At 47.7% G+C, this 22,616-nt stretch overlaps 1 protein-coding gene across 3 annotated transcripts; it reads right to left on the bottom strand.

Moving 5' to 3' along the window:
• Positions 1 to 14,451: 14,451 nt before the first annotated feature.
• On the bottom strand, positions 14,452 to 20,622 carry AIRIM (AFG2 interacting ribosome maturation factor). Of its 3 annotated transcripts, none has more exons than XM_035117181.3 (5): positions 20,361 to 20,622; positions 18,498 to 18,779; positions 17,391 to 17,570; positions 16,737 to 16,855; positions 14,452 to 16,306 (listed from the first exon to the last, which is right to left on the bottom strand). In XM_035117181.3, exons 2-5 carry the CDS (start codon positions 18,776 to 18,778, stop codon positions 16,266 to 16,268), a joined length of 621 nt encoding a protein of 206 aa, XP_034973072.1. In that variant the 5' UTR covers position 18,779; positions 20,361 to 20,622; the 3' UTR covers positions 14,452 to 16,265. The 3 variants fall into 3 exon arrangements, with proteins under 3 accessions (XP_034973072.1, XP_088528291.1, XP_088528292.1); XM_088672165.1 differs by having other exon boundaries at positions 20,313 to 20,612; XM_088672166.1 differs by having other exon boundaries at positions 14,452 to 16,331; positions 20,313 to 20,472.
• Positions 20,623 to 22,616: the final 1,994 nt, after the last annotated feature.

The raw sequence follows: 22,616 nt of genomic DNA, 5'->3' as shown, positions 1-22,616 counted from the left end.
TAACCCTGGATGTAAGATGCCTGGCCCTCGCTGTAGCTCACCTGTCCATTAGCAATAATAGACAACTTACTGGGATTAGAGAGAATGTCATAAGTCTCCAAGATAAACACATTTTTTTTCTTGCAAGTTAAGCCCTTTTTCTTTTCTTTTCTTTTTTCTTTTTTGATCCAACCAAGAACAGATGTCTGAACCAGCCAATGAATTGGAAACATCTGAAACAACTTGCCTCAATGAAGTACAATAAATATACCTTTCATCACACTCCTTGCAAGATACTTGAGCTGGGTGCTCTGGAGCAGGGCCCCTGGGGGACCAAGACAGAGTCCAGGAGTGAAGGAGGCCAATTGGCAAAGCCATCTCCCAACCCTGGTTTCGCCACAAGGCTGTAAGAGCTTGGACAGGGTCTCCTGCTCTTGACAGGCCTCTCACTCCCCACCCTCCTTTCCATTGAATCACAAAATTGTATAATTGGGAGGGATCCCAAGGGTCATCTAGTCCAACCACCAGCAATGCAGGAATCACAGCTAAGGAATCTCTGACAGATGGCCATTCAACCTCTGCTTAAAAGCCTCCAATGAAGTAGAGTCCACTGCCTTCCAAAGGGAGTCCATTCCACTGCCGAACAGCTCTTACCATCAGAAAGTTCTTCCTAATGTTTAGTGGGATTCTCCTTTCTTATCATTTGAATCTGTTAGTTTGGGTCCTACTCTCAGGAGCAGCAGAAAGCAAGCTTGCTCCATCTTCCATGGCCATGGGACAGACATTCAGATATCTGAAGATGGCTACCCCATTACCTCTCAGACTCCTCCTCTCCAAGCTACCGTAAACATACCCAGCTCCCTCAACCGTTCCTCATAAGGCTTAGTTTACAGACCCTTGGCCATCTTGGTCACCCTCTGGCACTGAGGCTATGGACCCATTAGCTGCTGAAAACACAGTGAGGTCTTCTCCTCCCACTATGTTTCAAGTCACACATTTGCACATGGGGCATACACACCAGAGAGGGGTGGGGGTGGGGAAGGGGATGTTGTCACTTGAAGCACATGACTTGTTAGCTTCCCTGCCCCTGAACCCACCAACTCCTATTCATACAGCTGTTCTCTGCACTTGCACGATGGCAATTTTAACTGTATACACTTCAGCTTAACCACAGCCTATTTTTCCAAGTGGGATGGAAGCTGGTTTGAGGGGAAACACATTGAATAGAAGTATTCCTCAAGGAACTTCAGGATGGATACGGATTGTGGTTAATGTCACCTTCCAACACCAGTAGTGGGAGTACACCAAAGCCAGGTTAGGTACAGTGTGTCTACAGCCCCACTGCTAGTGATACCAAGAAGCCAGGGGGGAGTGGAAGGAAATAGGAATATCCATAGAGACATGTTAGATGAGACAAAGGTGGATCCTTTGAGTTCAACCAACAGTGACTGGACAGGAAGCACCAGGCAGCTTCCTATGTTCCTGAGTGTGGCTGTTGGCCCTTCTGGCTCAGAACTATCTCCTCATTGACTCTCCTGGGACTTAGGGAGCAGTCTTTCTTAGCCCTCCTGAACCTGGGACCTTCTGCATGGAAAAGAGGTGGACTAGCACCTCTAGAAAGCTCACAAACCAATGTAGACAGCTGAGGGATAAAGGACTATCTGCCATTGTGTATCCCCAGCACCTGCCCCAGCATCTGCATTCAGACTGCCTCTGAAGATGAAGGCTCCATTGAGCCATCACAGCTAACACTTTCAAACACATCAATTTATCTAATCTTTCAAAACTGCCATGGGGAGTGGCTGTGGGCAAGAATGGTTCTCTAGAGGGGGGGGGTCCTCAAAAGTTCAGCTGGTGAGAAGAATACCTGCTGTACTAGGTGGGCTTGCATGAGAAGAGGAGGTGGCTCCATATCTGACCCGCAGCCCATACCTGCAAAGCTGCTGCTGCTCTAGCTCTGTGACTCAGCAGGCAGGATGCAGCTGATCTGAGCCCAGATGGAAGACAGACTGAGAGTCTCACGGAAGCTCTGTCTCACGCAAACAGAAAGAGGGAGACATATGGGGATGCTGGGTACCCCAAAGGGCCACCAGCTGCTCACATGCTTATCACACTACACTGTGCAGAGGGCTGGGTGTGGGGAGGCCCCATGGCCTCACTGCAGCTGCATCTCTCTCATTGCACTAGCCAAGCTCCAGCTTTCACCTCCTTGCCTATGCAGTCTCATTGGTTCCTCTGCTTGCTCAGCTGCCTTTGTAGAGATCATATTCACAGAGCCTTCCTGGTGTTGCTTTTTCCCTAGTGCAGCTCCTGCCTGCTCTGGAATCAGACCTCCAAAGCTGAAGGGAAGATGTTGCTTCTGGAGTATTTTTTCCCTGCTCTCCCTAATCCTTCTGGTGAGTTGCTAATCCCACAAAAGCCTCTGGAGGAGGAAGGGCAGGACAGGGGGCTCTTTCATGTGGTCACTGCTCTCTGAGGCTTCTTGATCTACATTTCCTCTGGGAGCTGCTACTGAGCTCCAGCAAGAGGGAAACATGGCGCCAAACCACTCTAGGAGGCAGTGTGCATATTGGAGAGCAAGCCCCATTCACACAGTGGGACAAACTTTTGAGTAAACATGCATAGTATCGTACTGTCTGAGAAGTGACATTGGTCTAACTGCTTCTGCAGCTGTCAACTTGACCAAGAGTCAAAACAAAAAAGGTACCCTATTGAATGTTGCTGGGCCATTTTTCCAGAAACATACTTGTCTTTCTACAATTTCTCTCCAGTTGCCTCCTTCGAAAGGCTTTGAATGATGCTGGCAAGGGGGGGGGTGCATTGCTACTCAGGGGGACACACACAGTAGAGAAAATCAATAAATGGCATGAAGATGACTGTCACAGCACCAGGGTCTCTAGAAACACTGCCACAGGCCAGTAATCAGGGACTCTGCCAGCAACAACCACATTTCCCTGGGTCCCTCCTTTAAGGGAGGTTTGGAGGTAGATGAAAAGGGAAAGAGCCCTCTGGGCAAGTAGGTATGATTAAGAGCCATTTCCCTGAAATCGTACTCACCTGCCCTACTCCAACACCACATGAATTCAGATGCAAGGCAATTAAAGGCATGGCTGCCACCAGCTTGAAGTTCACCTGCAAGTGGTTTACACTGACATGACTTGCATAAGGACATAAGAACGTAAAAATAGCCTTCTGGCTCATCTAGCCCAGCATCCTGTTCTCATGGTGGACAACCATATGACCCAAAAGGAAACACGCAAGCAGGACCTGAGCACAAGGGCACTCCCCTCCCATTGTTTCCAGCAGCTGGCATTGAGAAGCATTGCTGTCTCCAACTGTGGAGGCAGATCATAGCCATCATGGCTAGTAGCAGTCAATAGTCGTTTCAACCATGATTTTGACGCTCTTTTAAAGCCATCCAAATTGGTGGTCATCACTGCCTCCTGGAAGGGTGAGCTCCATAGTTTAACGATGCACCATGTTAAGAAGTCCTTTCTTTGATCTGTCCTGAAGCTTCCTGCAATCAGCTTCGTTGGATGTCTGCAAGTTCTAGTTCCATGCTCCGCATACTTTTATAAACTTCTATTTGTGCCTTTCCTCTAAACCAATGACGGGGCATTTTAATGGAAGGCCAATGCAAGGAGGTGTTCCTATTCCCCTGCCCACTTTGGATGCCCTGTTTTTAGCCTACCCCCACTTTTCTTTTTCTCAAAGCTCTTTCTCCAGCAAGTACCAAGGCTGTTGGTGGGGAGAGCGCAGCCTGTCACCATGGCGTAGGCGCAGTCACACAGCAAAGATGCCGAGCTCTTTCCCACCTATGGAGAGGTGAGACTAAACCCTGTGACTCTGCCCTGCCATGCTGTGAGACAGCACTGGGATCATTTGCATCACAGCATCTTCTCCCCACCTTCAGTGTTTTCTGTTTCAAGAACAGAGCCTGGCCCCTTCCAGAGGCAGCTGCCTTAGCCCAGATGGGGTCTGGAGCAACTTTCTCATTTAAAAGGAAATACTTTGGACGGCACCACTCTTTCCCCCCTTGCCAGCACGTGTAGGGTTTCATAAAGGCTGAGTGGTAATAGGTTACAAATGTACCTATAATTTTTACATTTGTTTTCATTCAGGATTTTTGAGGTCTCCTCAGAATGTCAGCTGGGGCTTAGAGAAGGTCCCAAGTGTGTGTGCGTGTGTGCGCGCACACACACACACCACTTTGCTATTTTGCCATCCAGCAGGGGGGTGGGAAATGCCTGCAAATTGCTCTCCCCTCATCTAGACTGACTCTTGTGGCTAGTAAAATTGCGACTTTGGGCAAGACCTGAGATTGATTTAGATGCTCTGCAATGTATGCTCATGGTGCTGCTGATGTAACAGCGTCTTCTCCCAGGCTGCCTGTCCTCCTCACAAGGGCAAGAGCAGCTCTGTGGAAAGATGCCCTTTGTGTGGCTGGGAGCTGCCTTCACCTCTAAAGATTGCCCACTGCCAAATTCAAGGCTCATCTGGGGACCTCCTTTTGGACTTGGGTTATTCCAATGGTGGGTACTGCTGCCAGCCACTGGACTGAATGCCCTGGGAGAGAGTACCATCAGCTGCAACAAGCTGCAGGCCCTGGCTGGGAGCAGAGCTGGGCGAGCTCCCTTGCCTCAAGCCCATGCCTCCCTATGGAAAGCTGACAAGTCCAATCAGACCTTCTGATCTGGACTTCTTCAGGCAGTGCAGAGTTGAACTATGGAACTCACTCCCACAGGAGGCAGTGAGAGCCACCAACCTAGACAGCTTTGAAAGAGGGTAAGGCAAATCCACAGAGAGGGCTACTAGCCACAATGGCTGTGTGCTCCCTCCACAGTCGGAGGTAGCAATGCTTCTGAATGCCAGTTGTTGGAAAATTCAGGAGGGTGTTCTTGTGCTTGGGCTCAGCTTGCGGGTTTCCCATGGAGGCATCTGGCTGGCCACTGTGAGACCAGGATACTAGACTAGGTGTGGACCATTAGCCTGAAGCAGCAGGCAGGCTCTTCTTATGTTCAACCTGTGGCTGGGGCACACATTACTGGTTTGAGATGCAGCAAGGCTGCTATTTTTCTCAATTCACACCGTAGCTGGTTTGGGAGCAGGGGGAACTCATCAAAACATAGCCTTCCACAAGAAATCACAGGGTAGATATGGAGTGCAGCCAACACCATGCACACACCACTTCTTAAACCTGCATTGGGGATGCACTGGATGCTACCAGAACCTGAGAATCACCACCTGTGCAGCTTCAAAGCAAAGAAGTATCTGTCTAGGAAGTGACTGACCCACTGCCCTGAGTGCCTGTTTGTTCTATTGCCTGGAATCTGGTGTGGCGCTCCAACCCCTGGAACCCTGCAGTGCCAGGACGACGACGACGACGATTAGGAACTGAAAGCCCTGCTGCCCCCCTATCCCCATCTGCCACGGTGCCCCGCCTTCCCCTGGCTCCACTGTGGGGCCTGCCTGCCTGCCAACTGGCTCCTCCTTCCTTTCTACAGCTTGACACCCTGCGGGGAAGGCAGAACTTCTCACTCCTCAGTCACAGTGGTTTGGAGAGAGAGTGGAGAGCTGGTTCAAGGGATGTGGCTCCCCACAAGTGAGACATGGTGGAGACAGCTGTCAAGAAGAGTCAGCCACAGTGAACTGTGGACACACCGACGCCCCACCCCTGCTGGCACCTTTCCGCCAGCTCTGGTGTTCCTGCTGGCCATGAGGGGCATGAGGAGGGCCAGCTCAGGCTGAGCTTCTCAGAACTCAAAACTCAGTAGAGCAGCTGCTGAAAATGTCTCATCAGGAGGGGTCTCTAAGGCGCCAATGATGGTTGGCCCTTTTCCGTTCCTGCCAGGCAAACTGAAAGGGAGGGGTGGTCTGATGCGCTTCCACCAACACACAGGATCAGGGAAGCCTAGAATCCTAGAACTGTAGAGTCGGACGGGACCCAGGGCGTCATTCAGTCCAATCCCCTGCAATGCAGGAAGCACAGCTAAAGAAAGCTATTGGTGTGTCACTTCAGCAAAGACCACCAGCAACTTTACACCTCTTATGGGATCCTGGCACTGAGTGAAGCAGGAAAGAGGGGGTGCCAAGATGCCCCTCCTCCCTTCTTGCCTCCTGCATATGGTTGGGCTTGGAGTTGATGCCTCCTCTCAAGGAAGCCCACACAGACATCCAAGTCACCTTCTCAGGCCCTTGTCTGGCTGCCTCCAACAAAGGCTGTTAACAGGTAGCTAGCAAAAATGAGAGCCACCTGAAGCTTCCCCATCTTCCAGAAAGGCTCACCTGACATCTCAGATGTGGCTTTTTTGTGCCATCTGAAGACCTTTTTATATTTATATTTTCTCAGGGCCTTTTAATCTTTTTAACGTTGATGTCTTTTATGACTCTATGGGGTTCTGGAAGTTTTAAGACCTGTGAGTACTGTGGCCCTGCTGTGTTTGTTACATTTCTTTTCTGCTCCGATGAACGGCTTTTATGCCGTACTGAGATTTTATGGCTACTGAGTAGTGTACAAAGGCAGCATATCAACCAAACAATCAATCAATAAAAACTGATGACCCCGGAATTTGGGCTGGGCTGCATTGGGGAAAGGAAGGAGGCAGCCTGGAATAGCCACAAGCCAAAGAACTGAGGGGGAGTTTTGCCCACTCCCATGGTATGCCATGTCAGTGGCCACTCGCTAGAAGAAAGTGACATCCCAGCCTTGTTCATGCTCAGTTGCTCTTTCCCACTGATGCCTCCCTGTTGCTTCCTGGCTCTCTGCTGTGACTTGAGCATCAGTAAGGGTGCTGGTGGCAGCAAGAGAATTCAACTTCACTGTCAGCCTCAACAAACCATGTTGGGCTAAGACCTGGGAGGCCAAGCCTCAAACCTCCACTCCGTCATGAAGCTCACTGAATGACCTTGGGGCCAGTCACAGTCTCTCAGCCTAACCTACCTCACGGGGTTGTTGTGGGGAATAACTGGGGGCGGGGGCAGGACCATGTATGCCACCTTAAGCTCCTTGGGAAAGAAGGTGAGATATAAATTCAATAAATAAAACTTTGGCCTGGGCTTTTCACTCTCCACTCCTGCCATGCTGCCATATTCCCAAAAATCAAGAGAGTCCATCCCCATTTGTCAGGCCATCACGTGGGGAGATGCTGACATGCCTCAGGCATATCTTGCCATGCCTGGAAGTAGGGTTCTTTCCTTGTCCTCCTGCACCTGTTGCCCTCACAGCCCCCACCCCCTCTTTAAAGTGTTGGTGAGTCCATAAAACCTGCCATCTTCATCTGCTGACAACTGGATGGGTAATTTATCACTATGGAAAAATGCTTTGAGCCTATAAAAAGAGAGAGAGAGAAGCCCAAGCTGCCAAGTTCTGCAACGTCTCAACAGATGCAGGTGTCTCCGCACCTGTTCTTCAGCCTTTGGAGCAGACAAAACAGGATTTGTTTCTCCTGGACACAAAGCAGAACAGGCCCTGAGGAAGAAGGATGGGCAAGCTTCTTGGATGGCGTCATTGAGCATATCTTCCTGTGCTGGGCAAGAAGATCACAAACCTCAAGGCAGGAGAGAGGAAGCCAAGCTCCACCTGGCAGACTTTGAGAGAGATTTGGGAGATGGGGCAGAACCGGGGGGGGGGCTCCAGGAACCCCGGCTGTCATCACAGGCAAAGGCCACGTCACAGTCCAAGGCTCTTCCTTCCTCCATGGCAGTCTCTGTCTTCCACAGAGCTCTGTGCAGTCACTCACACAGGGTCATCAGGGTCATCAGATTTTCTCCTCCCAACAAAAGCCGTGATGTAGTTTGCTTGAGAGATAAGGACTTGCCCTAGGTCAGTCATGGTTGGGTGGGGATTTGGTCCCAATCACCCCCCCTGGAAGAGTTCCAAAAGAGGCACACCCATCCTCCTCTTTGCCCAGCCTGGTAGGGATGACTGCAGACCCAGGGAAGCTGTTGCATTCTTGGAAGAAGGTTGACTCTGTGACATCTGGGTGCAACATTTGGCCCTAGGGTGGAGCTCCATTTCTGCCTCCAGGCTGAGCAGCAGCGGGAGAAGTTGCAAAAGACAGATCCTTCAGAGAAATACCTTTGAGCCTTTTCCAAGAAGGCTGGTGAACGAAATGTGGAATGGATTAAGCATGTAAATGAGGGGTTGATTTATCTCCTCACATGAAATCTTAGTGCAGTGCCCCCAAATTACTGGATTATTTATACATTTTAAATCTTCCAAATTTGGAATGTGGAAATACATACACATAATTTTTTTCCAAAGAAAACATTGTAAGTTTAATGCAAACCATGTTTTTCAAAAAGGAAAGCAAAAGGGGGGGGGGTCCTGTACAGGATGAGCTTCCCCTCCCTTCTGTGAGATTCCTCTTGCAAGGATGTTCAAAAGAGCATCACAGAAACCAGTCTCTTGCTTACAGGCCTTGTGAGAACTGACATGGCAGAACCTCCGCACAAACTGCTTTACTGTGCAATAAATGCAAATGCAGTGTCTTTCCTTAGCGATTGAGAGATTTAGGTGTCATCACATTTCTTCAGGTGCCATTGATATTCACACAGTATTTTTCCTGCTGGCTTCTGCACTTGTCGGCGTTTAGACAGCAGCATCTATAGTGGTGGGCTGCACAAGCATCTGGTCAGTGTGCCCAGTGACATCACATAACAGAAGAGCCTCCTGGACCAAGCAAATGGCCCATCTAGTCCAGCATCCTGTTCTCAAAGTAGACAACCAGAGGCCTCTTTTGGAAAACCCACACGCAGGATTCTGGCATAAGAGCACTCTCCCCAACTGTGGTTTCCAGCAACAGGTGATCGGAAGCATTGCTGTTTCCAACTGTGGAAGCAGTGCATAACCATCATGGCTTAGCAGCCATTGATAGCCCTCTTCTCCCTGAATTTGCTTAATATTCTTGTAAAGTCATATAGGTTGGTACCCATCCCTCCCTCCCATGGGAGCGGATTCCATAGTTTAACTATAAGCTACGTGAAGTACTTTCTTTTATCTGTCTTGAATTTCTGATATTCAACTTCACTAGATGTCCACAAGTTCTACTGTTATGGGGAGGAGGGGGGTCTTTTCTCTACCCGTTTCGTCCATGCCACGCATAATTATATAAACTTTCATCATGTCATGTCCTATTCACCTTTTCAATGAAGTTTCTGGTGGATACTGCAACCTTTCCTCACAAGGATGTTGCTCCATCTCTTTGATCATTTTTGTACCCTTTTTCTGAACCTTTCCCAACTCTACAATATCCTTTTTGAGATGAGGCCACCACAAACATACACAGAACAGTATTCCAAAAGTGGCTGCACCATACTGTTGCGTAACAGCATTACAGTCAGTTTTATATTAAATTCCTTTCCTAATTATCTCTAGCACGGAATTTGCCTTTTCCACAACTGCTACACACTGGGCCAACATCTTCACTGAGCTATCCACTATGACTCCTGGTAAGTCACGTCCAGTTCAGATCCTAGAAGTGCATATATGAAAATAACATTTTTTTGCCCCAACATGCATCACACTTTGCACTTCTTTACATTGAACTGCATTTGTCATTTTACCACCAAATCACTCAGCTTTGGAGAGGCTCTTGAGTACAGAATTTATTGCTTGTGTCCATAAAGCTGTCCAGAATCCATGGGTCTTTGCTTGGATATTCATGTTAAAATTATGTTCATTCTGTTAGATGAAAAAACCTTTAAATTTGGCAGTACCTGGGCTGCTCATGAGCTCACCACTTCATAAATAACGTTTTGTAATCAGAGTCCAGGATTCCAACCCCCCCCCACTCCAAAATGCCCCCTTTCTCCCAGGCTTCTGGCTCAACTCTAACCCTCAGTCATGATGTCAGAGAAAGTAGCAGGCGCCAATCGCTACCACATGTTCATTGGTTCATCAGCCCAGAAAAACAGCAACAGAAGAGGCAGCTGCCCAACGGACATGGTCCTCAAAGCGTTTCACGAACGCTCTTTTGTTAAGGGAAATGCTGGGTGCTTCTTGATAAAAACTGCTTGGGGAAATTTTTTCTACTCTGGCTCAACAAAACATGCTGCTTGAATGGTTTCCTCAAAAAATGTTGAGAACCATATCTATTTGCTGCTGTTCTTGGCTTTTTCTACAGCTGTTATTGATCTTCTCTACTTGTGCAACTGGCTTATTTCACCCGAGTCAAGAGAGTTGGCAGAGGTCCTCACAGCATCTTTCTGTCCTTGCCTGTAATCTGTTCTAGGGAATGAGCAACGCATCCCATTAAAGTCAGACCATGGCAACTATGAGATCCCTGATCACTCACACACCTATGGATGAGACAGTTATAGTGCCTGGACTCTTATGGGGAAAAGCTAACTGCCCCTTTGCGCTGGTGGGTGGAAAGTCAGAGAAGAACAGAGTAGTGGCAATCCACAGGCAACACTGGAAGGAAGCAAAAATGTTGACGCTCAAAAAGGAACAAATCTGCCTGGAAGTGCCAAATGTTCCATCATCAACATCATAACTTATCTGTACGCCACTTTTCCATAGTAAACTATGGCCAAGGCAGTTTGCAAGAAAAAAATCACATAATTCACTAAGTTACGAAATGTAACAAAATTTAAGTGTTAATGGAAGCATCTCAAAAAATATTCAATAAAATTAAACAAACCCCTTATAATGAATAATGTCTTACAACAAAATACAAAAACAGAATCACAAAAACAGGGGGGGGGAATAACATACTACCAACATTAAATCTTGGGCCTAACAGAAGCCCATAAAACATTACTCACCCCCGCCCCCCCAACGATTGTCTCCAGTAGGATGTCTTGCAGCACCCACAGGTCAAGGATCTCTTCGATACTTTCTGCTGAAGCAGCTATGAGTCAGCCGGTCCTCTTGCTGGCCAGATGGAAAGAGACCAGCAGAGATGGAGCAGGAGGAGAAGGGGATGGAGGAGGAAGACAACTCTGGAAGGGTCATTGCTCAGTGTGGCAGTAGACGAGTCCTGGAGGTGATCTTCCCAGCAGCCATTGAAATTTCATTCCCCGGTTGCAAACAGCTCCCCTTTGCATGCTTTCCAGTGCACACATGCAGCACACATGTATGTGAGAAATACTGTATTGTTGATTATTTTATTTATTTAAAGATTTTTAAAATCCCACTCTTCGGCCAAAAAGGGCTCCCGGAGTGGCTTACAGATCAACAAACAAACACCAGTTCCTGCCCTTAGGGACACAACATAAGCAAAGGCAGAGGGGCAGAGGGAGAAAAGCAAAGTCAAGCACCAGTTCTCAGTTACAAAGTACCAACATGGACCAGCTGGGATAGGTCAGTTCAGAGACAGAAAAGCAGCCAAATCTCTCAGTAGAACCGGTGGAGTGGCCTGGCTTCCCTTCGTTCCCTTTCTTCTGCAGCCTGGCAGAATGGCTGCCACTAAGTGATGAGGGAGAGCCAAAGGCAGCTGTTCTCTCAGCAGAGCCAGCAAAGTAGCCCTGCTTCCCATCTCTCACACTGCTGCAACCTGACAGCTATTGGGTAATGGCTGAGGAAGAGCCATAGAGACCTGGTCTCTCAGCAGCCAGGGGAGCAGCAGCCCTGCTTCCATTCTCTCCCTCTGCCACAACCTAATGCAATGGCATCACTCACCCTTGCAAGTCGTCTACCCCCATTTGTGAGCCAGACTAAAGTTCTTAGTGAAAGGCTTTTGGGATGGGGGGGGGGGTACGGAACTGCCACAGAAGTGGGGAAAGGGGGAATCAGCAGTTCTTTATGTGCAGATGCTACTTTGTGCAGCTCTTCTCCCTGGGGTCATTACAGAAGTGATACTAACTCTCCTCTCCCCTCCATCCCCAATGCGAATTTTGATTATTTGGACCCGGAAAGGGGCCAGACCTAAAGAAATACAAACCCGCCTTTTGCAGACCCGCAAATGGTTTGTTTTAACAGCTTGGGTTGAATCGCCTTCCCCTTTGGTATCTCCAGTCTGGCAGTAACGCGCTCGCTGAGTGTTTGCTTAATGGTTAACATCCTTTCCTTATTAAGCAAAACATTTGAAGTGATTATAGTTTATTTACAACCAAAGTGGGCTTAAATGAGATCTAATTCTTCTCCCTTCTCCGCTGTTGGGCCTTCAGCCAGCCCACATGCAGCTGCCTTTGGGCAAGGAGCAAAACTGTGAAGGGAGGAACAGCCAGGATGTCTCCACCTTGTGGCACGCTGTGAGAAAGCACCTCATGGGCATGCGTAGCATCAGAAATCCTGCACAAACCAAGGCTTCGTTCTCCGTCTTCCCCAATGGCTTTCTGGTGGGACTCTGTCAAACAAGGAGCACCACCTATTTCAGTTCTCTGGTGGGTTGGGCGCTCGTGCTAGGGAGGAGCGGGGAGAGATGGGCAGAACCAAAAGGGAGCTCAGCTCACCACACAGATGTCCCTGGTCAAAATGGCACCATTCTCCTCCTGCACACCAAGAATGCAAAGGACCTTCCCAGTCTAGAACCAGCAACTGCACTTAAAGAGAATCAACAGCAGGTGCTGGAAAAGGCCTCCCTCTGCCCAAGTCCTTGAGGGTCTGCTGCTGCCGCTGCCAGAGTAAAGAAAACTAACCTAGATGGCCTCATTGTCTTATTCACTGTAAGGCAGCTTAATAGCTTGATCTTCTCATTTATCCAAGAAGGTGGCTTAGAGTGGCTCTTCGGGGCTCCTTTATTTTGAGGGGTCCATTCACAATCCCATCTTCCCAGCTGCCCCTTTCCACCCCCTCTGGAACATACCACATTTTGGCATTTCCAGAAGGACAGAATAGTTGCGTCAGCCCATTGCCGCAAAAAGCAACAAAGTGTCTTCTTGCGGCATATAGAAGCTTACACCATAATTAATTAGTGAATCTCTAAGGTGCCACAAGACTCTGTTGTTTTTATAAGATTCCATTTGTCTTTAATAAATTGACCTTCAACAAATGTCCCCTGATGGGATAATTCTATTAAGTTTTCTGATGTGAAGGGGTCGTACAAGCGGAACCTGATGGTTCTATTTCAGCGCCACAAGTTGTGTGTTTTGCTCTGTAACGAATTCCAACCGCCTCTCGGCGTCCATCTCAGCCTAATGTGTGTGACGGTTTTGGGTTACTGCCTCGGAAAGGCACACCGCCCTGCCTAATTGGTTTCAGGTCCGCAGCTGGGCGCAGTCTGAGACGGGCTTGGCTTTTGCTCTGCTGGGGCGAGTGGCACCTCTCAGGCACCCTCCACTCCCCAAAAGGCCCTCCAGCAGAAATCTCAAATGATTCCTTGGGTGACATCACCCCAGAGTGTTTGTGTGGAATGGGGGGGTGGGGGGATCCTGAAATGTCAGCTGTGGGCTTGGCCCCAGAAATGTGACAAGGCTGCCATTTCCATGCGCTGCTGGCAAGATGTGATAAACCCTGCCAGATCCACCAAAGCAAATGAGAACGCAAGCTAAGCATGTTTGCTACTATGACACAGCCATGTTCACAACTGGCCTGAAGGACATATTTCTGCAGGATGCTTGAAGATGGACAGAAAGCATTTGGGGCAGATACATAGAAAGGGAAGCCCCTTTTTCCTTTCTCTAGCTTAGGGTTTCCCAAACTTGGGTCTCCATCTGTTTTTCGACTACAGTTCCCATCATCCCTGACCACTGGTCCTGCTAGCTAGGGATGATGGGGGTTGTAGTTCAAAAACAGCTGGAGACCCAAGTTTGGGAAACCCTGCTCTAGCTTCAGAGTCGGTAGACCCTCCAACTTCAACAGCCACTTCTTGCATTCTTCAGCTTCTTGTTGCCTTTGCTGCCACAGGCTGCTCTTATGACTGATTTATTTGGAGGCCACATGGAAGAGAGAAAGCGACAGCCAAGTGCAGACTCGGCTGGTGGGAGAGCTGATGCTCTGAGCACAAGAGGCAGAGGCACAGCTCATCGCTTCAACAGCAGCAACACCAAATGCGGGGAAGCTCCTCTACAACTCCTTGCAGCAGCTGTGCAGGATGCTCTTGGGCTGCCTTCATGCGTGTTGCCTCAAACCCATCCATCACCATTTCCAGCCAGAAACACTACATTAGTAGAGCCGTGCAATGTTAACAGTGACAGGTGTTTTGTGGGTAACAAGCACAAGCACCAGATGGCCATAGGAATGCACAGCTTTGATGCAGACTGCCCAGATGGGAGGGATCAAAGGCACCTGCTGGTCACGTGTCCTGCTGGAGCCCTGCACTGCTCACTCCTGGAGGCAGCAAGGGTGTGCTTGTGTGAGATGGTAAACCTTCTGCTGCCATCACCCACTCCAAGCTGCTTAGTGTATTTTAAGTATTATAATATGGGGTGATAAAAATGCATTTGGTAAAAAGAAGAGAGATGGAAAATGCAGTAAAGGAGGACCAGGAGCTAAAAGCACTGGGTTATTTAATTTTAAGAAGTTTTAAGGAGCCTCTTAAGAAATGCAAAAAGAGAAACAAGAACAAAGGAGGTAGAATAAAACCAGGGTGAGTTTAACATGTTATTGTAATGACTTCCATCTCAGCTTTAATAGACATCTTGCAATAAAGTGTTATAAATAATAAAATAAACCAATTATGTTAGAAGGCAGGCGATTTTCCCCGTTGCACAGACATGGGATCTTCCTCTAGAAGGTGAGCAGCAGGGCTGTTTAAAATACCAGAGTATGAAATGAGGAACGACCACTGACCTAATGTGCCAAGTAAGAGAGGCAAAGGGTTTCCGCTTCACCCCAGCCGCTCCCTCTGTAAGAAGGTCTGCAAGCGCCCTCAAGTGGACACACAGCATGCAGGTAAGCAGTAAGAACTCAATCATATTTTGTTATACAGTCACAAACACTGTCAAAACTGAATACTTTCCTTGCATAGATACAGTGATGCCACAGTATGGAAACAGGAAAATTATCAACCTTCTTCACAGGGCTGTTGGGACAGGACACTTTGCAATTTAACAGTACCACTGAAGTAATAAATACAAAACTGATTTACAGTAGCTGACTGCTCAAGCCTGCTTCTCAAGGGGAACAGCACCTCCACCAAAAGTGGTGGAAAGCTGTGGGAGGGATAAGGCACAACCCTTTTCATCTTCGCTCCTAACAACTGCAAGGCAATTCCTAAAACTCTAAGAGGCCAAAGGGAGTTCATTCAGTCCAGCATCCTGTTCTCACAGTGACCAACCAGTTGCCCACGGGAAGCGCCAAAGCAGGACCTGCATGCAACAACACCCTTCCCACTTGTGATTACAATAGTGTATCTGACAGTATAGGTAAAACATAACCATCATGGCTAGGAGACATGAATTGTCTAATTCTCTTTTAAAGCTATCCAATTTGGTGGCCATTACTACATCTTATGGCAATGAATGCCATAGTTTAACTATATGCTGTGTGAAGTACTTTATTTTTCCATCCTGAATCTTCCAACATTCAGCTTTGTTGGATGGTCCCAAGTTCCCCCAGACCCCTTACTTGCCTCTTTTCCAAACTAAAATGCCCCAAATATTGTAACTGTTCCTCATAGGGCAGCTGTTACATCCCCTTGATCATTATGGTAGCCTTTTTCTGAACCTTTTCCGTTTCTGCATTTCTGCATATGGTGCAGTTGCACCATAGATTTGTATAACAGCATTGCTGTAATGACCTTCTTCCAATTCCTTCTATCTTAGACATTCTTCCCCATCTGTTGAATTTGATAGCACTGTGATCACTGTTCCAAATCAGTTCACCAACACTTATATTTTACACCCGTTTCTGAGTGCCACTTAAATGATGCACATTACTTCTCCTCTGTCTGGTGCCATGACCAACTGTCATTAGGGTATATAGAAATTTTGCTTCTTTGTTGTGACTAAATACAAATTCATCCAGGCTATGAGCATCTATTCCTGGAAAAAGGGATGCCTGGTTGATCTTCTGGAGAAACTAGCCCACAGACCCTCACCCAGGCTATGCTTCTTGCAGCTGCTGCACTCTGGACAGCTACAGGCACAACAGGAAAAAGGACATTTTGCACTCCAAGGGTGCGACATCAAATTTAATTTACAAAGAGACGCCTACCAGAAATGGTGGCATGTGGCTCAATAAGGAACTGGTTCACATACTCTTCATTTCAAATCTGAGGGCCAGCACTAGCCCAGGTCCTCACACAGAGCAGGATCCAGAATTGTGCATCTTCTGACTGCAGGGCTGGGGAGCTCCATCTGATCTAAAAGCAGCCCTGTTTAAGGTCTGGGCCTCTTCACATGGTGGTAAGCTGTCCCGGGAAAGCTGGCCTCTCTTGGGAAGATGAGCAAGTTCCATGTCCTCACACAGCTTCCAGAAAGAAGGAGACCTTCAGCAACACTTCTGAGAGACAGATCAGAAGAGGGCTCTTTGTGAGGAACAGGTCATTTGTGAGGAGCAGGTGCAAAGCACTGTCGTTTTCTATAGGCCAATATTGGTTCAGTTGTGCACCTGTTCATAGATTATGGGCATGTTGGTGGCTATTTGCCAGTGGCTAAGACTTTCCAGTCAAAATCTTACCTCTGCCATGAACCCTTGCCCTGTATCAGCACTAGCGCACTGCCCTATGTTGCAAGAATGGTGTAAGGATCACAAGGCAGTGTACATGAAGGTGCACTGAACACTCTCCCAGTATTAACATTTATGATACCCCAAAATGAACCCTCCATATTCATGGTGCTATACCTCTATCTAGCTACTAGAAGCTGAGGGTTCTGTTTCGCTATTGACCCCACCTCATCGCCAAAGACTTGTTCCACATTGGTGTCATTACCTTCTGCTGTGTTTTGGAGGCCCTGCTGTAGCACCTGCTCCCAGGCCTTTGGAAGAGCTTGCATCTCCATCAGGTTCGTGTAGCTGACCTGAAGGAGGAGAAACTTGAGCCCCAAGTATCTTTTCAGGTGTTAAGGACAGATAAGAAGCCAACTCAAAGTGGAATGACAGAGACTCATTTCCACTCCATGAAAATGGGGAAAGCCCAAAGGGGCTCAGTCAAAGGAGGTGGCACAATAACTTCAAGCTACACAAATCAGAAGGACAAATGAGAGCAGTCCAGCACAGGATTATTTGGTAAATTTACATCTTGCCAGATGCTCTCAACAGGAGCTTTTTAGAGGCGATGAGAAGAGCTGAACTCCATGGAAGGAAATTAGTGTGTTTCTGGGGGCAGAGCGCTCTAAACCTGCCTCCTCCGCACTTGCATAGCTTGAAAAGTGGTGGGAGAATGGCCTTGGGGTGAGGCCCTGCAACTCTCACAAGTGACAACTGAATCAACAGTGAGGCATCTTATCCAGAGCTGGAGGCAACAAGGATTCTGGTGTGCTAATGTTGTTTTCTTTTACTGGCTTGTGTTTCAGTGTTTATTGCTAAACTGAACTGTTAGCTAACTTGGGGGTCTTTTTCAAAACAGAACTCTTTCAAAGGATACACATGGTGGTAAAATTCTTCAACATCCAGAAGCCACTCCAGCATGTCTGCCAATGAGGGGCATGATGCAGAGCGCTGGAAGGTCGTCTCCAGGCTTAGGCCATCTCCTGGCTGCTCACAGAGCCGGAAAACACTGTCCACACGGACCCCAACAGTATCCCTCACTTTCTGGAGCTCCATTCTACACAAAACAAAAACCATTCATGTCACACTTTGGGGTGGTTTACATAGAGATCAATCACCCAGAGCAATTACTGGTTCATTTTAAGTGTGCTAATACTGGTTTCATCATACACTGTTACATTCTGTCATGTTTGCACTTCCGCCATATTGTCTGAAGGGCCTTGCACAAGTTTAAGAAGGGATGAGAATCTGGCTTGCACATCTCTGCTGCCCAAGCTCATGTTGGAGGTGAGAAATTTTTGGCTGATTCTCTAAAACAGGCATAGGCAAACTCGGCCCTCCAGATGTTTTGGGACTACAACTCCCATCATGCCTAGCTAAAAGGACCAGTGCTTAGGGATGATGGGAATTATAGTCTCAAAACATCTGGAAGGCAGAGTTTGCCTATGCCTGCTCTAAAGGCTGTGTAAACAACTTAAGCAAAAAACAAACGTTGATAATTTGAACAGAGGTCTTACCTAAATTCAACCTGTTGCAATGGGAATGGTGAGCTGAGCTTAGGCAGCTCACTAGGAACTGCCACAAAGCTCCCTGGGTAGAGCCAAGGGGAGCCAGACTGAGCTACCCCATGTGGGCTGCTGTTACAGAAATAAGTAAAAACATGAAACTACTTTTTTAAACTGGGAAAGTGCTACATAAATAACTGACTGGAGTCAGACAAAGTTAGCTGAACTTACTTGATTTCAATGGGAATTAAGTTCAAATAACTTCAGATGTGGCTCCAACCCAAATAAATTTAGATGTACTTTTAAGATGCCACAGTTGTAAGTTATAGAGTAATAATATAGAATTGTTCATGCCTGCAAAAAAAACTGCCAGCTGCCAAATAATTTTGATGGGAACTTTTTCCACACTGTGAATGACCCAGAGAGCTGCAATCCCCCTCCCCTTTGCCCTACCCACAATGCAAAGCAGATGCCCTTACAGGTGGTCTTGCTGCAGCACCTCCAACAAAGCCTCCATGGCATTTTGCTGCTTGTGCCTCAGCCTCTCTGGCAGATCTGGGAAGTCTCGCAGGGGGGTGTTGGCAAAGGAGACCTTCTGGGAGGCCTGCATCTGCTCAGCCAGGTTGGCCAAGGAACTGAGAAGAGGTGTGCAGGCAGCTAGCACTCTCTTCCAGGCCTCGTGTTGCTCCTGGAGAGCACGGAAACACTCCTGCAGGGCGCTGTGAATGGTGTGCAGGGAACTGGAGCCCCTAGAAGCCATCCTGGAAACAAAACACAGAAGTCAGGTCAATAATAATAATAATAATAATTTTATTTATACCCCGCCCTCCCCAGTCAAAACCAGGCTCAGGACGGCTAACACCAATAAAATTACAATAAGCAGCAGCCCAGGTAACAAGACTCCAGCAACACCAGGCTTGGCTCAACCTGCCTTCCCCTCACTTGGCTTGTCACACATCTGCATCAAAAACAAAGCAGAAATTTCCTTTTGCAGAACATCAAACATGTTTGCAGGACTCAAAACAAGTTAGTTAAGTCATAGCAGTGGGTTGAATCAAAACTGAATCAAAACCACACACACACACACTACTGTGTATCTTTTTTTAAAAAGAAAAAGAAAAGAATACCTGGTTTAAAATGAAATCCTAGTTTAATACAACACCAGGAGGGTGCCAACTATGTCCCTCATTCCTCAGAGTTTAGGTAAAGCTTTGAGAACAAACCCATCTTCCCTGCCTTTTTCTAGAAGGGCTGAAGGTTGCTAGCTGGGATTTCCTCATGCTATCATTAACCAAGTTAATAAACGGATTCTGATTTTTTATTTTTTTAAATTTCCTTCTCAAGTCCTATAGCGAACTGGATTTGCTAGGTGAACTTCTCAGCCACAGTCTATCATGCCAGTCATTTACAGTGCATTTTAATACTGTTTTCTGAAGCAATGCTAGCACAGCCTAACTGCTACAAGCAGATAATGCTCCATCATGAAGCTAACCTCATCGGTACTTTTCAGTACAGTATCCATTTCATGGCCTCCATGGAATGTCTCACATTGCCTTCTGCCCATCCCAAAATACTCTTGATTTAGTGTTTACTCTTAGCAGGGAAAGGGATGGTGAGGATATAGGAAGGATGATGGTAACCCTGTTGTCATGGCCAGAACTTTGGGCAGCAGACTCATTCTGCAGGGGTTGCGGAGCAATTCTATGGTCTGCCCCCAGAGATTAATGGAACCTAGTAGATTCCTGAAGGCTGGGGTGGTGCAGGTTTCCAGTGGATAGAGTTGGTGATCCAGTCAAAGCCTGGGTCTCACTGTGGGATGGTGCAATGAGATGGGATATTGACACGATTGCTCCCAGAAGTCCTCTCTGATGTCGCAGTCTGCTCTGCACCTTGTTTACTGAGTGCAAGTTCATGAAGCGCTGCTTTTCTATTTTATCCACCAAGTCGGCAGCAAACTGCCACGTGTTTTCTCCTGCACCCTAAACTGCCTTGAGGGTTTAGTTTTCTTTGCGATCAAGTGGTGTATTAAATTTTATGATTTTTTTTTAAAAAAAAATCATAGAATTTATAATTTTCAAGACTTCTGAGCATGTTATTCCTCACCAGCACCTGCCTAGAAAATTCTTACGAGGCTGATAGGAGGATTTAAATACCGAAAATATTCGGCATTTTGTAGGTGAAGCTGACACGGCTCCCTCCGCCCCAAGATGGCACAGGAAGTACTTTGCCTTCCTTGGACGGAGGTGGTGGTGGTGGTGGTGGTGAGCAGGGACAATACAGCTTTCCTGACCTACCTGGTTCTCTCCGGCACAAAAGCCTATTCCTGCCAGGCAAGGACCTACCTCAGCCCTTCCTCGCCAGCGCTACGCGACTGCCGCTCAGCCTTGGACTCCGCCGCGTGGGGAGTGGGATGTGCTGGGAAATGTAGTCCCTTCTCTCTTTCAATTTGCGCTTGCGCGCTTTGCCACCTCCCGCCGAGTATTCATTGGTCCAACTCACTCTCCCGAGCCTCTGATTGGCTGGTTGCTCCGAAGCTGATGGGAAGGGGCTGGGCCGAATGGGCTTTTCGCGCGCCGCTTTCTTTCTCGGTTGTCAGGGCGACGCGGCAGCGGCGAGACGACTGTTGCCTGGCGACGCAGACCACACTTCCTTGGAGCATGTGCAGAGCGCTCCTTTCCTCCCTCTTTCAAGGCCAGGTTTGTAAATTGCTCGAAGTGAATAAATGGAACCAGCAGCAGCATCCCAGGCTATGATTCCTGCTCCTGCAATGGGACCCCAAAAGCAGGCGGCCCAGACCTGGGGATCCGCCCACAGCGCCTCCACCCGTTGCCAGGATTCAGAATCGACCTATTGGGCCGCATTCAATCCACTACAAAGCCCAGGCCCTGGGACTGGTTTTTCTGGGCCACTCCTGACACACAGATGCGGCAGAGAAACAGAGCTGGGTATCACTAGGGAACTCCTGTCTCTCGTTGTGAACATTCGCCATGTTTCTCGAGACTTGTGTACTGATGTTAGTGGCACCTTTACACAGTACTGGACCATCCACATGCCATTCTACAGTATTCTGTGTTTTGCAATGCGTCCCCAAATGTTCCCACATTATTGTCCTCAGAGCTGGGACTCTTGCACTATCACCCAACAAAAGTGGGGCATTCATAGTATAAAAATAGGATTTTAGCAAGAGATTACAGGACCCGCACTGACTGGGAATGAGGCAGTACGTTCCCCCTCAAAGGTCTACAGGTGCAGTGTTGAAAGCGGGATTGTGTATAGCTTTCATATACCATCATGAGCATGCCTTTGCTCTCATCCTCCTAATATCACAGCTCTACATTCTTGTCAGTGAAGCCAAATTCACCCTCCTCCCTCCGTTCCACAGGGGGGGGGGGGATGAAATCTCATAGATTCAGAGTTCACATCTTTCTACCCAGGTGAATTCCCAGGCACATCTAGAATTAGTCTGATCCCCCTACCTTGCAGTCTTGATACCAGTTAGTCTTTGGGAGTCCAAAGAGCTGAGTCTGTTCTAGATGTTGATTCGTGGTGCAAATATAGCTGTGGACCATTGGCCCACCTAGTTCAGTCTTGTCTACAGTACGTGGCAGCAGTTTTGACCAGCTCTGTCAGGAAGCATTAAGGATTGAGTCTAGAACCTTCTGCATGAAGAGAAGCCAAAGCCTTCCTTTGGCGCCAGAGTTCGCCTCCCTCTCCATTTCCATAATACTTGCAGGTTGATAGCAGGAACAGCAAGAACCTGGAAGCCTAATTCCTGCTGCAAAATAAGCATGTGGGTGAGTAAACTGAGGAGGTGTGACTGTATCTAGACAACAGGAATATGATAATGTTATTAATGGAGCAAAATGCATCCAGCTAAACCCAATCTAGACTGTTTCCTTACCCATTCCAATGTATAAGCAATGCATGCACTTTGCCATATGTCTTTTTGTGGCTCTGGAATTCATGATGGGAACTGAAACACTTATTCATCTTCATAATGAGAAAGATAAGGAGCTGTGGCTGACACTGAGCACCAAACAGCCACCTTCGGGAAGATAATGACTTCAATTGTTGCCTCTCTGCAGAGCACCGTGATGGATGTGTACATTGGCTGCAGAGCTATTTTGGATATGGGACAAAGTGAGCATTTATCATTGCAGGCAACTGTTGGGGCGGAGCAAGCAGCCCTCCTGAAGCTTGTGCCATTAGCGCACTCCCAGGGAGCTGTTTCTGGTGAAGTGCTCAGAGCTTCTTCCCTCTGACCTGTTGAGGGGCCTTTGGAAAACCTAACACACACAGTTCATGAGAGAATTTAGTTCTGATCTTGTGCCAAAAGACTATTTTCCAATGTGATCTGGGCTTCATTGCAGAGAACAGACTGCTGTCAGTCTGATTACAGCTAGTCCAGAGCTGGCACTTTTTAGCCAAAATACAAGACACCCAAGCTGGGTTAACATTCAGATCATTTAGTATTCAAGGAAGCAAAGGACACGATAGCAGAAACTTTCCATGAATTATTTTTATCGAGAAAAATAATTACCGGTAACAGTAAGCCAGGGAAGGCTTCCCAGGGAGAGAGAAAGAGGACTTGAGAGTGA

Source organism: Zootoca vivipara, chromosome 6, assembly GCF_965207765.1.
Source record: "Zootoca vivipara chromosome 6, rZooViv2.hap1.1, whole genome shotgun sequence".
NCBI lineage: Eukaryota > Metazoa > Chordata > Lepidosauria > Squamata > Lacertidae > Zootoca > Zootoca vivipara.
Note: the sequence above shows the minus strand (reverse complement) of the source record. Positions and strands in the feature narration are given on the sequence as shown.